General features: G+C 34.4%; 1 protein-coding gene across 1 annotated transcript in view; it reads right to left on the bottom strand.

Annotated features, from left to right (window-relative positions):
• Positions 1–14,168, bottom strand: part of LOC125683343 (lysophospholipid acyltransferase 2-like) — a 65,218-nt gene that overhangs the window by 13,329 nt on the left and 37,721 nt on the right. Inside the window, exons 9-11 of the mRNA XM_048924405.2 lie at positions 13,775–13,878; positions 7,565–7,765; positions 2,258–2,409 (exon numbers count right to left, since the gene is read on the bottom strand). Of these exons, the coding sequence (XP_048780362.2) occupies positions 2,258–2,409; positions 7,565–7,765; positions 13,775–13,878 (457 nt within the window). The remainder of the gene's footprint in view (positions 1–2,257; positions 2,410–7,564; positions 7,766–13,774; positions 13,879–14,168) is intronic.

Here is a 14,168-nt window from a genome sequence, read left to right as displayed (position 1 = left end):
ACGTTATTCTTGACATTCCTATCGTGCTCCATCGTGTGTGTATCCTATCGTATCGTGCGTGTATCCTATCGTATCGTGCGTGTATCCTATCCTGTATCAGGTTTTCCGTTTTCTATCGTGTTTTGCATTTATCAGGTCTATCATGTATCGTGTTTTGCGTGTATCAGGTTTTCCGTTTATCGTGAAAATGGTTTATCATGTAGCTTTGGAAACTATCGGGATCGTATATAAAATCTAATGAAAAAGTACGATACTTTCCGAAACTTTTATTCGTTTTGTTAAAGAAGTTTTTTTTAGGAATCAAGGAAAGATGGTATATTTGAAGGAGAACATAAAATTGTCGATTTTAAGGCAGAAGAAGGGCTATTTGTCTGTCCAGAGAGAGTGAAAATTTATCACAATTTAATTCTAAGTAGTCTGGAAAGTAGGCAGTGGTCTGTCGAGCAAACCGAGGACAGTAAATCTGAAAGCTCCTTCATCTGAAGTTCATAAACATTTGTTTGTCTAGAAACAATTATTTGTAATTAACACTAACAAAAAAATAGGGAGTTCCGATTTGAAAGGGAAAATCAGTAAATTACATTGTTTACCACATACATGTATATTTTAATAATGGTTCTTTTTCTTTCGATTTTTTTCACCTGTATGCTACTTATATAGCAACTGCTGAACTTGTGCGCGTCCTTATATCTGATTTTGTGTATCACCCGTGTTTTGACAGCTAACATTCCCAGGGACATTGTATTTCACACATTTAGAAGATTAAGTTTTAAAAGGATGCAAGGGTGTTGCACCCCCCAAAATTCTGATCAACTGGGCATGATTCCACTGTCATCGTTGTTTTGTTTTTTTACTTGTACATGTACACATGTACCAATAGTCGTACGTGTAAATACTGGAAATTTATGTTGGTTTGATGATTATTTGAATTTTTTACACACTAGGCATTTCAAAATTGCGAATTTAAAACAAGCCGGGTTTTGTTTATGTTTTTTAAACAGTTTATTTATGTTTTGTTAACAAAATATCAATTCAAATAAATGTGTTCCAATTACTTATGACTATCATTTATCATTGATAGTGTAAAAATATCTAACAGGTATAGTGCAGTTGATTTTTTTTAAAGCGGTCGTTATGAAAATAACTTGAGATGTTGAATGAGCCATAAGAACTTAGAGCTTGATGCAAAATAACCCCCTCCTTGCTACACACAAAGTAATACTTGGTTTTATTTCATATTCAAGGTAATATACATTAGCATAAGAGAACTACTGAAGCATGATATCACTACATTATATTACATTTAGTTAATTTCCTGTATAATCTATATATCAAACATTAGGTGACAATATAAGTTTTAGAATCATTGGCTGAGAAAATTCATATAGATATCAAATAATGAATTCAATGCTGTATATATTTTAGTTTTTTTTATTTTAGCTGTGATGGCATAAAAAACATAAATAATAATAATAAAAAAAAAAACGTATGACCGTGGATTAAAGAAATTATAAGGTACAAACCGATCAATGTTTTAAACAAATGTTACCGCAACGGGGACAGATAACCGATAGTCATCCCGCGATGAGAACGCGGTTTTCCTGATTTACCTATAGATTACCGCGTTAGATTTTTCCCATCGCAAGAACGCGGAAAACAAGAAATCCGTGTTGTCCATAATGTAGGTATATAATGAACATTGAAATCCTTCAATATTATTATCAACATAATGTAATTATGTTGTAGGTATCAAAATTTCGTTCCGTCTAAACCGTTTCTAAATTTACAACATTTCTATCAGGTTTTCCGTTTATCGTGAAGATCGTTTATCGTGTTTTGCGTTTATCAGGTCTATCGTGAAGATCGTTTATCAGGTTTTGCGTTTATCAGGTTTATCGTGTATCCTATCGTATCGTGCGTGTATCCTATCCTATCGTGTGTGTATCATGTTCTATCGTTTATCATGTCAAGAATAACGTTGCGGGTACTGTATAATACATTATGAAGTATGTAATTTATTAATGAAACCGGTACAGCTACAATCCCTGACCTCCAATAATGTTACAGTTGATTGACTAAGTATACTACCAGTTCAATTTGAATTCAACCATCACCTATCTATGAAATGAGAATACTTTTAAAAAGCCATAAAGCATAGTAATTTGCTTATTGAATGAGCAAAACTTTGGAATTCTTTCATTTTCAAAGCTAGATGACTTCTCGTACCACTTTTTGTGGGCTTCATTTTCTCACTTACCATAGTAGTATTAAGCAAGGTACAAATTCTAGCAAACAATGATTGGATGCCAGGTAAACATTTGTAAAGCGAGTGAAGAAGAAGGTCCCAGCATCATACAATCTCTTTTTCTCTGGAGAATTAAGAAAATGAGGCCTGACGTTTCTTCTCATCTGAAAAAGTAAAACTGTGTTGACTACAAGGAAGCTGTGAGTGGATCATGTATGTTAGATATACTGCATTGCAATAAACGAGCAGCATGTGATGACTGTTGATTATACTGCATTGCAATAAACGAGCAGCATGTGATGTATGTTGGTGCAAATTTTTGTGCATGGTGTTAAAAACCTGCAGTCTTCAATCATTAACATCTGGGGTTTTTTTTATCTAGCATTCATTCTGAATCATTAAGTCTAAAAAAAAAAAAAATCGCTTTCCAATACAACATACTTTTAGTTATTCAGCACATGATTTTCAAGTACAATGTATATTGTATGTAATCTATGTCATTTGAGAAGGTGTCACTGAATGCTTGACAACATTTTCTGAGGTGTTTCACTGTAAAATTCAAAATAAAAATAAATTCCTACAAGTTAACCAAAACTTTTTTTTTTTTTTTTTTTTATACAAAAGACCTTTTACGTTGTAGTTACCATAGTAACAAACATCACATGGGCAGTTAAACATAGCTGGAAATGCAGGAAGAAGCGTTGTTGCTTCAGGAGCTGGACTCACCATAACAGTCTGACACAGTCCCAAAGATTGAGAAGAAAATGTGGAGCAGTGAGATAACTTATGCTCAACTTCGTGAATACAAGTGTGACGCAGTTATACGTAAACTTGTGCTGCTTAGAGAGCATAAAATAAGGGCGAACATTTCGGCGAACCTGCAAGGAATATTTCAGACACTTTTGTTCAAAATAACGTTTTGGTATGCACAATGTCAAATCAGATAATAAAAAATCTTTTTCATTTTGTTTTTGTTCCATATGTACGTAACCCATGTACAATTGTATGTTTATATTTATATGTAAACATCGACATTTATATGTAAACTGTAAACATTTACATTTGTGTGTAAACATCGACATTTATATGTAAACTGTAAACATTTACATTTGTGTGTAAACATCGACATTTATATGTAAACTGTAAACATTTACATTTGTGTGTAAACATCGACATTTATATGTAAACTGTAAACATTTACATTTGTGTGTAAACATTTACATTTGCATGTAAACATTTACTTTTGTATGTACATGTACTACACATGCTAATTTGTATGATGGTTTTATGTCCCATGTGAGGATTTTTCACTCATGTGTAAATGTTACTAGTGTGAGTTGTAAGTGGCACAATTTTTTACCTATGCATGTCTCTCAAGGTCATAGCAGCGAGGGTTCTATATATTGTGTCAATGCCCACTATAACACAAGACCTCCACTTTTATGTCATATCCAAAAGACCTGTGACGCTCACTACTTACTAGGTTTACACCGCATCAAGATCGAAAATCAAACTCAGGACTTCCTGAAGCGAGCACTAACCACTAAGTCACCACAAGCAGTACATTTATTGGTGAATGTATATATTAGTGATCAATGCAGAGCTACAGGCCATCAATAAAACATGGGGAGAAACCAAAAGAATAGCCCAAGACAGAAAAAAGTGGAAAGCTACTTTGGTTGCCCTATGTCCCCCATGAAACGAAGTGGATTAAGTAAGTAAGTAAGTATATATTAGTATGTAAACATGCAGATAAAATTTATTACATAATGTGTAGTCTGGTGTACATTTAGCCAACTCACACTTACCATGTCTCTTACTTACTTGTAAGTAATATTGTTAAGAAGCATAAAAGGGACCGATTCACAACCAAACTCCCATTTTATTTTTCATTTTTAACAAGAGGTACTGTGAGCAATGCTCACTAAGAATACCCCCCGCTTACCCCAATCTCCCAAAGGGTGTTGTTAATAGGTATAAATTACCTCTTTCCTGAGTGTCAAAATATGGTATGCCTTTGTAGAAGAAAATGGAAGATATAGTCCGAACACAAATCCATGGCATAAACCTATAATTTTGACCTTGAGATCAAAGGTCAAGGTCATAAAGAGGTCATGAATGTACATGACACATAGTCTCATGGTGATACACCCATGTCTTATGGTATAACTATGTCAAAACCCTATAATCAATTTTGACCTTGAGGTCAAGGTTCAAAGTCATATAGAGGTCATGAAGGTACTCGACACATCGTCTCATGGTGATACACTCATGTGTCAAATATGGCATGCCTATGTCAAAGAACAAAGAAGTTATGGCCCGGACACGAATCCATTGTAAAAAAAACTTTAATTTTGACCTTGAGGTCAACGTCATATGGAGGTCATGAAGGTACATGACACATCGTCTCATGGTGATACACTCATGTGTCAAATATGGTATGCCTATGTCAAAGAACAAAGAAGTTATGACCCGGACACGAATCCATTGTAAAAAACCTTTAATTTTGACCTTGAGTCAGGGTTCGAAATTACCTCATGTCCGTAAGTCCGAGACTAGTAAAAAACATGTTGGAATAGTAAACTCTTTAGAGCACTAGTCTGTACGGACTAGTGAAAATCCGGATATCAATATTGAATTGGTTTAGATTTTAGCAAGATTTGTCCGAGTCTCTTAGATGTTTGAACTTATGGACGTCTACCTGCATGGTTAAGTGTTTGCGTAACTACGACATCTTTCAAACACATGGAGTGTGTTTGAGACCGCCGTTTTTTGAACGAGCACAAATTCCTTCCGATTATGAATGCTGAGAGTACGTACCACGAGAATGGGTACGAAGTGCAAGAACATGCACTTTTGTGCGCACATGTTCTCGTCATTCGCAACTCTAACACAGGAGTTAGTAACACTATAGCTCATGGCTTGGTCAATCGAGTGAATTTCATTGACTTTATTGATAAAATTTCAATCTCTTGTGACTCGAAGAACTGAACATGAAATCAACAGGAACATCGATCTTGAACACACTTATGGACGTATATAAAAGGATTAACTCGGAGGTTACTGTATGCTTCTGAAAATCTTGAATGCAAAATCAAGTATGGTGGTCTTTTTCTTCTGTAGGTGTCAGAAACTGAATTGCTTGCAACTGTGATGTGTTTGGTTTCATTAAATACTACTGAATAAAATGAAGATCATTTGTTATGATATACTGGATGGACTAGTGAAATGCTTTGCGGACTAGTGAACGTCAATAGTGACTAGTCCATACGGACTAGTGCTTGAAAAAGTTAATTTTGAACCCTGTTGAGGTCAAGGTTCAAGGTCATATAGAGGTCATGAAGGTACCGTATATACTCGCCTATAAGTCGGTCCGTCTATAAGTCGGTTGTATTTTTTAGGGTTATTTTGTAGGAATTTGCCATTGACCCGCTTATAAGTCGGTACAATTTTTTGTCAGAATCGGTTGACAATTTCAAGTCAATGCTCTAGTGTTTTTACCTATGTTTCAACAAATATTTTGAGAAATTGATAATTATGGGGTGCTCAATATCCAAGCCCTATGTGTTAGGGGTTTAAACGCAACCCTTGGTCTGTTATGGGCAATGATCCCTTGTTTATCTAAGCAATTATGGTCTCCTAATTACCAGTACCTGACACCGTGTTTACTTAGTGGCACACGCCTTGCAAAAACTGTTACTGTGGGATTCCGGTATAATTCATTGTATCAACAATAGAGTTTTTAAGAGTCAAGAATGATAATCTAAATTATCTGTTAACAATATTCATTTTTTTATGAAATATATTTCAGTCGGTATACATACATGTATGAATATTTCAATATTAAATCGGGTTCGTGATTCAATTTTACCGATAAACGATAGATGAGTTGAATTGAAAGTATTAGTTACGGGTAAATAATTTTTAACTGAACAAAAATATGTAAATACTTGTACTTTATACATGATTTTAAAATACATAAACAATACACTATGTCTAGATATTTGTGAACAATAATCATTTGTGTGGTAGTCCATGATAATCGTCGGAGTTGTTTAAAACAAACCCACTACATTACGCCTCCCAGAAAAATATCAATCTTCTTAGGACGCGCCTATAAGTTGGACATAGAGTTTTGGACCAAATATTGACTCCCAAAAATCCTACTTATAGGCGAGTATATACGGTACTCGACACATCGTCTCATGGTGATCCACCTGTGTGCCAAATATGGTATGCCTAAGTCAAAGAACAAAGAAGTTATGGCCCGGACACGAATCTGCACAGACAGACAGAGTGATTCCTATATATCCCCCAGAACTTCGTTCGGGGGGGGGGGGGGGGGGGGTTATAATTATCAAAGTCTACTCTCTAATATGTTTAAAAAGATTTCACAAAAAATTAAGGTTATATATTATGACAGAAGCTCATTGCATAGAGTCATCTGCTATGTAAACAAAGATTGAAGTGCATTATTGTTTACAAAGTTTTCAAAATAAATGGATATCTATACATGTATATATAAAACATTTCAAGTATTCTTTAGGTAAAATGTGTCATTCAAAAGATAAATTTGTGACTGCAAAATTAAGATGCTTTGAATTACAAAATTAAACCTTTTACTGGTTTGTTTGCAAACATGTAAAGACTAGTCTTTGTTAACATAACACTGATTTAAGACTTACAAATTGCTCTTATCCTTGCATTCAGAAGGTCAAAAGTTTGGTTGTCAATATAAAATGAATTATATTTTTTGTTTAACATAAAAAATGAAAAATATTTTTTTTTTTTAAAAACGTGAACCAGTCCCTTTAAATACATTGAAATCAAATATTATTTGGCATAAAAATTCAATGTGAATTTCTTCTGTAAATGCTAACAAATCACTTTCCTGCATTATGCTATGAGCTCTAGGGTCGTACAACTTTATACACAAGTTCACTTTTGATCTCAGTCTCACTTTTACAGAAGGAACAAATAGTGAGAAAGGGAGACTGAGATCAAAAGTGAGATTGTCTACATTTTATGGCCCCAGAGCCAGATGTCTTCTCTCACAAAGTGAGACTCTTAACAGATAAACTGACCGATTGATGGACAGGCAGACAGACGTACAGACCGGATCTGTATGTAACAACTCTCAATTCATTATACTCAAAATCACATTCAATGTACATTACATTTAAATTCTATAATGATAGATACAAATAAGGTAAAAATTGTATACCAAATTATTGAATTGAAACAATACAGATGTACTCCTTGGAATTTTAAAATCTACTTTTCTGAGAACTGGTTCAAGAGTAGTGATGTTGTACTTACTAATCTGGCTGCCACAGTACACAGAGCTGCCCCTGTGAAGCAGATATAGTACCCGGGATAGAATCCGTGCCAGATAGCACTGACCATGAAGGTGGCTACGGTGCCGTACTTCTGGGGCACACGATCGTAGATTACACGGCGGAGCCAAACTAAAGTTGTTATATTCCAGCAGTCTATGTTCACTTTTAGACTATCTGATACCTGCAATTAAAATAAAATTCAAAACATTTGATCATTGTAAAGGCTTGAGGTTTTTTGTTGTTGTTTTTTACTTCTGTGCCTTCTACATTGTATTTGTGTGCTTTTTTCTTCAATGTTTCTCTACTTCAACAAATCAGAAAAGACTAGAGATATGTCCACAGGACATGAATGCCCTGCCCGATGTGACATTTGTAATGCAATACAAAGAATAAGGAGCTTATGGGTCACATCGCTCACCCGGGGCACCTTGGCCCGTATTTAAAAATTTCTACTATACGCATGTAAAATTTTCATCCCCTATTGTGGCCTGACCTACCCTCGGGGGCCATGATTTTTACAAACATGAATTGCCAGAAAGCTGCCTTGTCTGGACTAGTGGTTCTTGAGAAGAAGATTTATAAAGACTTTTTCCTATATATATTCACATGCAAAACTTTGATCCCCTATGTGGCCCCACTCTAAACCCAGGGGACATGAATATAACAAACTTGAATCTGCACTATGTTAGCAAGCTTCCATAGAAATTTTAACTTTTCTGGCCCAGTGGTTCTTAAATTGAGAAGATTTTTAAATAACCCCACCCTATTGTTGCATTTTTCTGATTGTTTCCATTTTGAAGGGAGCATAGCCCTTCATTTTAACAAACTTGAATCCCTTTCACCTAAGGATGCTTTGTGCCAAGTTTGGTTGAAATTGGCAAGGTGGTTCTGAAGTGGATGATGAAAATTTGAAAAGTTTACAACAACAACGGACATGATCAGAAAAGCTCACATGAGACTTTGGCTCAAGTTAGCTAAAAAAAACCTGGGATTATCAGTACTTTCTCATGGCCTGATATTCTGCCCCATTCACAATGGAAAACAGGTTGAATTTTTTCATTTTGTGAAAAAAATTAAAATACTGAACCTTCTTTTTAAGGTAGTACTCTACATTGTCATAATGGCTGACTTCCTTTAAAAACATGGATGAAAAAATCGATATCAGCAATATTTGACTTTTCCTTTTCCATTTAAATACCTAGCCGAGTAGCTCAGTAGGTTAGAATACTGACTGCTGAACTGTAGGTCTCGGGTTCGAGTCCAGCAAGGGTTTTTAAATTTTTTTCAGAGTACCTTCTACTAAAACTGTGTTTTTTGACAAAATAAAGTCAATTTGAAAATTTTCAACTTCAAAATATTGTTCAACATATCCTCCACTTTTCATCTACATCAAATTTCTCTGGTGTAGCATACCTCCTTAAAAGAAAATCATGCAGATTAAGGATGACCATAGGGGCAATTAAAGGGGAAATATCTTCATGTAAAAAAAACGTTTAAGCTTTTCAGTGGAGAGGGAAAGTTGCTGCACACTTCTTCATTCACTTTATTGATGAATTAAAAGAGAGAAATGCAGAGCTTTCACAATAGGGAATTCACTTTGTTGTGCTAGTATCAGGGTTTAAACCTTCAGTGAACTTTGTCTGGTGTGGTGCTAGCCTTTATACAGGTAAATCTGAGTTGTGTTCAAGTCATATCACAAATGTATACAAAATAAGAACTTCTCTATTGTTATTTACTCTAAAAGCTTTAATACAGATAAATCTCAGTTGTTTACAATTCATATATCACACATAAATAAAAAGGAAACCCTTTCTAACACTCTTCCTTAATAATCTAATGCATTATTTCCATGGCTTGTACATCAGCTTGTACCATAGTTTGGTTGAAAGTTGAAAGTGTGGGTTATCTGTACATAACCCACACTTTTCTTCAAACCCCGCCCACAAACTCGAAAAAAACAACATCACTGTCCACTGTATGAAGTTCCTCCAGATCAAAATTGCACATATCAAACACGGACAACTGACTCAGACTAAGTTCTCCAAATAGATATTCACACTCAATCTCATTTGAAGCTTGAGACAAGATAATATCGTCAATGTTTTTGTCCCAAAGACTTTCTATTTCCATATTCTCCTCCATGTGTGCGAACAAGTCGAGAAACACGTGTCAGTAGAAATACAGGTATCATTTCTAAAGATTTTAGACAAGACCCAGTCACGTGATAAGAACGCGTCCGAGAGATAAACTTGTTTTGCGAACAGAGTGAAGTCAATTAGACATTATGGTTTCGCGACATAGAATTCTTTTCTTTTTTTTACACTTATGATTCACCGATTTTTTTTAATTAATTGTATATATATGTAAATGTTTCCCAGACAATTTAGTCAAAATATGTATTACAACGAAGAATATCAAATAGGATTTTTAAAAGAGTAACTATCATCATCAATTAAATATGTTGTTTAATTTTTAAACAGAAAAATGCACAAATATGGGTTCTTAGAATTTTAATTGTATCTAATTTCAATTTTCTGAAGCAAATACCGGTACAAGAAGTCGGAAAATCAATAAATGTGAGGAAAAAATATCAAAACCAAAAGTCCAAACATTTCTATGCATTCAAAAAAGTTTTTTTTACAAATAGTTAATGTTCATACCGTGGTATTTTTTGGTTATAGAAAGTCATTTAATAGAAATATATGGTGTACAAAGTGTAATGTAACAGGGGTCGAAATAAATTTTTTCTACCACAGGCTAATTTTAGCCTGTGGGTAAAAAAATCCACAGGCTAAAATGAAAACCTACGAGCTAAAATAAAAATAATGAAGCAGTACTCTTTTTCGTGTTTTTTTTAAAATCAATGATTTTCCCCATCATTACTGAGCCTAGTGGGTCAACAGGCATCATTTGGACAAGACACTAAGTTACGTAAGTCATATGGTGCAATGTTTAGGTCTCTTGACCATCGCACCTCTAATCCACAACCTGTTTACCGCAGACATGTCTAGATCCAAAGTCTTCCAATTTCACGCCACATCAGGAGTGTCACTAGTGATTTTTCAAAGCGAATCCCGGATTCATGGTTTATAAGCAGCACGATCATGAGTCCCATGAACGTTTTTGATAATCGTCTTCGCGATGAGCAGTGTACTCCTGTCATCACTACAACCCGACCTCCATATGACAATAAATTTTATTTAATGTAGATAGGACATTCTGATAAAATTGACTACTGGAAAACTTGGTAAAACATAGACTCCGATTTCTTTTTAGATAAATGAATAACAAAAACCTCATCTTGGAATTCAATTAAATCACCCCTATAAGTAAACAGGACTCGTGGCACATGTCAATATTTTTCTTCATAATACGATGTCTGACCTCTAAAGCATTTGTTTGACATCGAGTTTCTTAAACAAATCCGAATAGAAACGGTTGTTGAAATTGGTCTTTCATGTAAGCATCTGTATGATTCTGAGTGCAAGTTAAAGAAAAGCGAATAGCGCACCACCGTATAAAACGGATACGATACGATCATGGTTTGTAAATCACCACTCGCTAAGATTTTCGAGTGCCCACTCATTTTACTCGCCTTTTTTTTAAATGTACTCGCAATTTGCGAGTATTTCTTGCTAATTTCGAGCCCTGTGTAAAGACAAAAAATGGCACCATATATTGTAAACAGGCGATTGCGCTCCCGAAAGCTATAATAATAAAATATAATGAATAATAGTAAACTATAGTACAAGTCACTTACCCCATATAATATTGTTGGTAATGCGCTCCCTCGTGTCATAATGACCACACCCATCGGGTATCTGCACATAACCAACAATATTATAGGGGGTAACTACTACAAAGAGAAGTGTTGTAATAAAAGAAATGTCACCTTTTTTCAAAATGTCTTTATCCTTAAACTTTTTAACCCAAGTATCACCCATTCATTTCACTCTGAATATTATTCAAAGAAAATTGCTATAAAGACAAGCATTCTGAGAGTATTGCATGGCATTACATAGTCCCCTACCGGTTGTAAAAATTGCTGTACCACAACAATATTCAAAGTTCATTATATAGGTTATGGTAAAAGGGAAAATTGGGGTACCAGGATTGGAATGGTTGGAAATCAACTACTATTCGAGTAGAGACTAGACCAGGAAAAAATACAAATTCATAATTAGGTTTAGGTTTTTAACCAAGTCAATAAAGTGTGACATGTAGGTGATCATAAATAATTTAGCTATATTGATATATATTGTTGTATTACTATGCTAGATGTTTTAATGAGTGTAGTACTCTTGTCTACAGAGATAAGAAACTTGGAAGCAGACTAACAATTCATGCTATTTATCTAGTCCAAGGGCCATAACTTAATGAAAAATCAACGGATCAAGATGAAATTCAAACTTGATCTGTAACTTGTTATGGCAAAGCAATATTGTACCAAATATTTAATGAGTATCTGCAAGCACAACAAAAAAAAGTCTGGAAAACTGATATTCATGCTATTTTCTAAGTCCAAGGGCCATAACTAAGTGAAAAATCAACGGACTGGGACCATATTCAAACTTGATCTGTAACTTATTATGGCAAAGCAACATACCAAATATAAAATAAATATGTGCAAGAACAGATAAAAAAAAGTGCGGAAAACTGGACTGATGGACAGACGGTCAGACTGACAGACGGACGGAGCGCAAACCTAAAGTCCTCTTCGACTTCGTCGTAGGGGACTAATATATAGCAATTTGGCATTGGTTATATGTTGCCTAGCTATCAACAGAAAGGTTAACATTATTCAAAATTACTTCTAACGAAAATTTTTTAAAAATTATACTCACATGAAATGCTAATCCTCATTTATATACAAGTAAATGGATATCATAAACTGACATGACAAACAAAAATCTAATTAAAATCAGACTTGTAAATCGACTCCTCTACTATATGTCCTGGCCATATTCAGAAAGGGACAAAATTTCTTCATTAATTGCTTTGAAACTCAGTTAAAGACCAAAATATAAAATAGTGAGGTCAAGGTCACAGGTAAGGTCACGGTCACAAAATAATACCACAGTTGAATAGCTACCATTAGTAAGTGTAAGAGTTTTCATAAAAATATTGTCCATAGTTACTTTGAAACTGAGCTAAACACCAAATATGGAAAAGTGAGGTCAAGGTCAAAGAAAATGTCAAGGTAAAAAAGTATTGATGCAGTTACAGGAGCAGATTCACAAGTCTAATAATAAGGTATTCTTGATTAAACCTGGAATATGTGAAAGGAGGGTCTAGCACTTGATCTTTCAGATACTTTTCACAACCTCCACCCCTACCCTATTTACACCCTTTACTAATGTACATAACATCTTAGGGCAATTTCGAGACAGTTTTATGCATGAAAAAATGCTTACTAGTCAATTTACTACTTGTTTCAAAAGTTCTATACTAGATGAAAACCTGCGCAAGCATGGGAAATCACAATTAAATAATATTGCATAGAGGAAGGACTTTTTAATGCGTGTTTCAACTGTTGCGTACATCAATTGAATGAATGATATCTTTAATTCAAATGACTTTACGAAAAATATTTGAATTATTGTGTGCATTAGTTGTGTTATATTCATTGACATCATCAAGTAAATAAAACTTGATTATTAGGAAGTCACTTGGAACTCCAAATTAAATGTCCTTTATGTAACATATAAATTATCTCTCTCTGTATTAAAAATTAGATAATGATTTTACAAATGCAATTGTAATCCATCATGCCCAATAGTTGAGCAAAGACGAATGGTCGTTCATAATTTCAATATTTGAAACTCAGTATTGCAAATGTGTTTTGGTAGTACTTAAAGGCAAAATTATGAATACACATTGTTTCTTCTCGTCAAACGCAATAATCGAAAACGTAATGCACTATATGAATGACAAACAGAAAAACTGCTATATTGTCAACAGTGGTCTGATTTATTGGACATTGTCAGGTAGTGTACAACCTACATGTAGATTTAGACGTCGATGTCCTACCTCTATTTCATACATTTAGATGTCATTAAGGAGGTCCTACCTCTAATTGATAGGTTTAGATAGCATTAAGGAGGTCCTACCTCTAATTCATAGATTTGGATGTCATTAAGGAGGTCCTACCTCTAATTCATAGATTTGGATGTCATTAAGGAGGTCCTACCTCTAATTCGTAGATTTTCACATTGTTTAGGAGGTCCCATCGAGCCTGACCTTTTGTGTCATAACCATTAAAACCTAAGCCGGCTGAATTATTCACTGCTTCACCTGAAACAAGAACAAAATGGAAACATTGCAAAATTAGTTTATAATAGTCTAGAAACAACTAATCTGTTTCCAATTTTTTCATGAAATAAAAGTTTTAGAGATATTTGGAAGAACTTAATCAATCATTTCAATATAAGAGGCAATTCCTATTTTTCAATGAATGTCCAGTGCAAAAAACTAATTCTGAATAGAGTTTTGCTAGGAGATACATCTTGATATACAATGCAGTACGTAATTTTAACTGTATTGAGTGGAGGTGCTGATAGTCAATAGAGAAATTGACAGATCTA

Source organism: Ostrea edulis, chromosome 6 (genome assembly GCF_947568905.1).
Source record: "Ostrea edulis chromosome 6, xbOstEdul1.1, whole genome shotgun sequence".
Lineage (NCBI taxonomy): Eukaryota > Metazoa > Mollusca > Bivalvia > Ostreida > Ostreidae > Ostrea > Ostrea edulis.
This window is presented reverse-complemented; position numbering and strand designations above follow the sequence as displayed.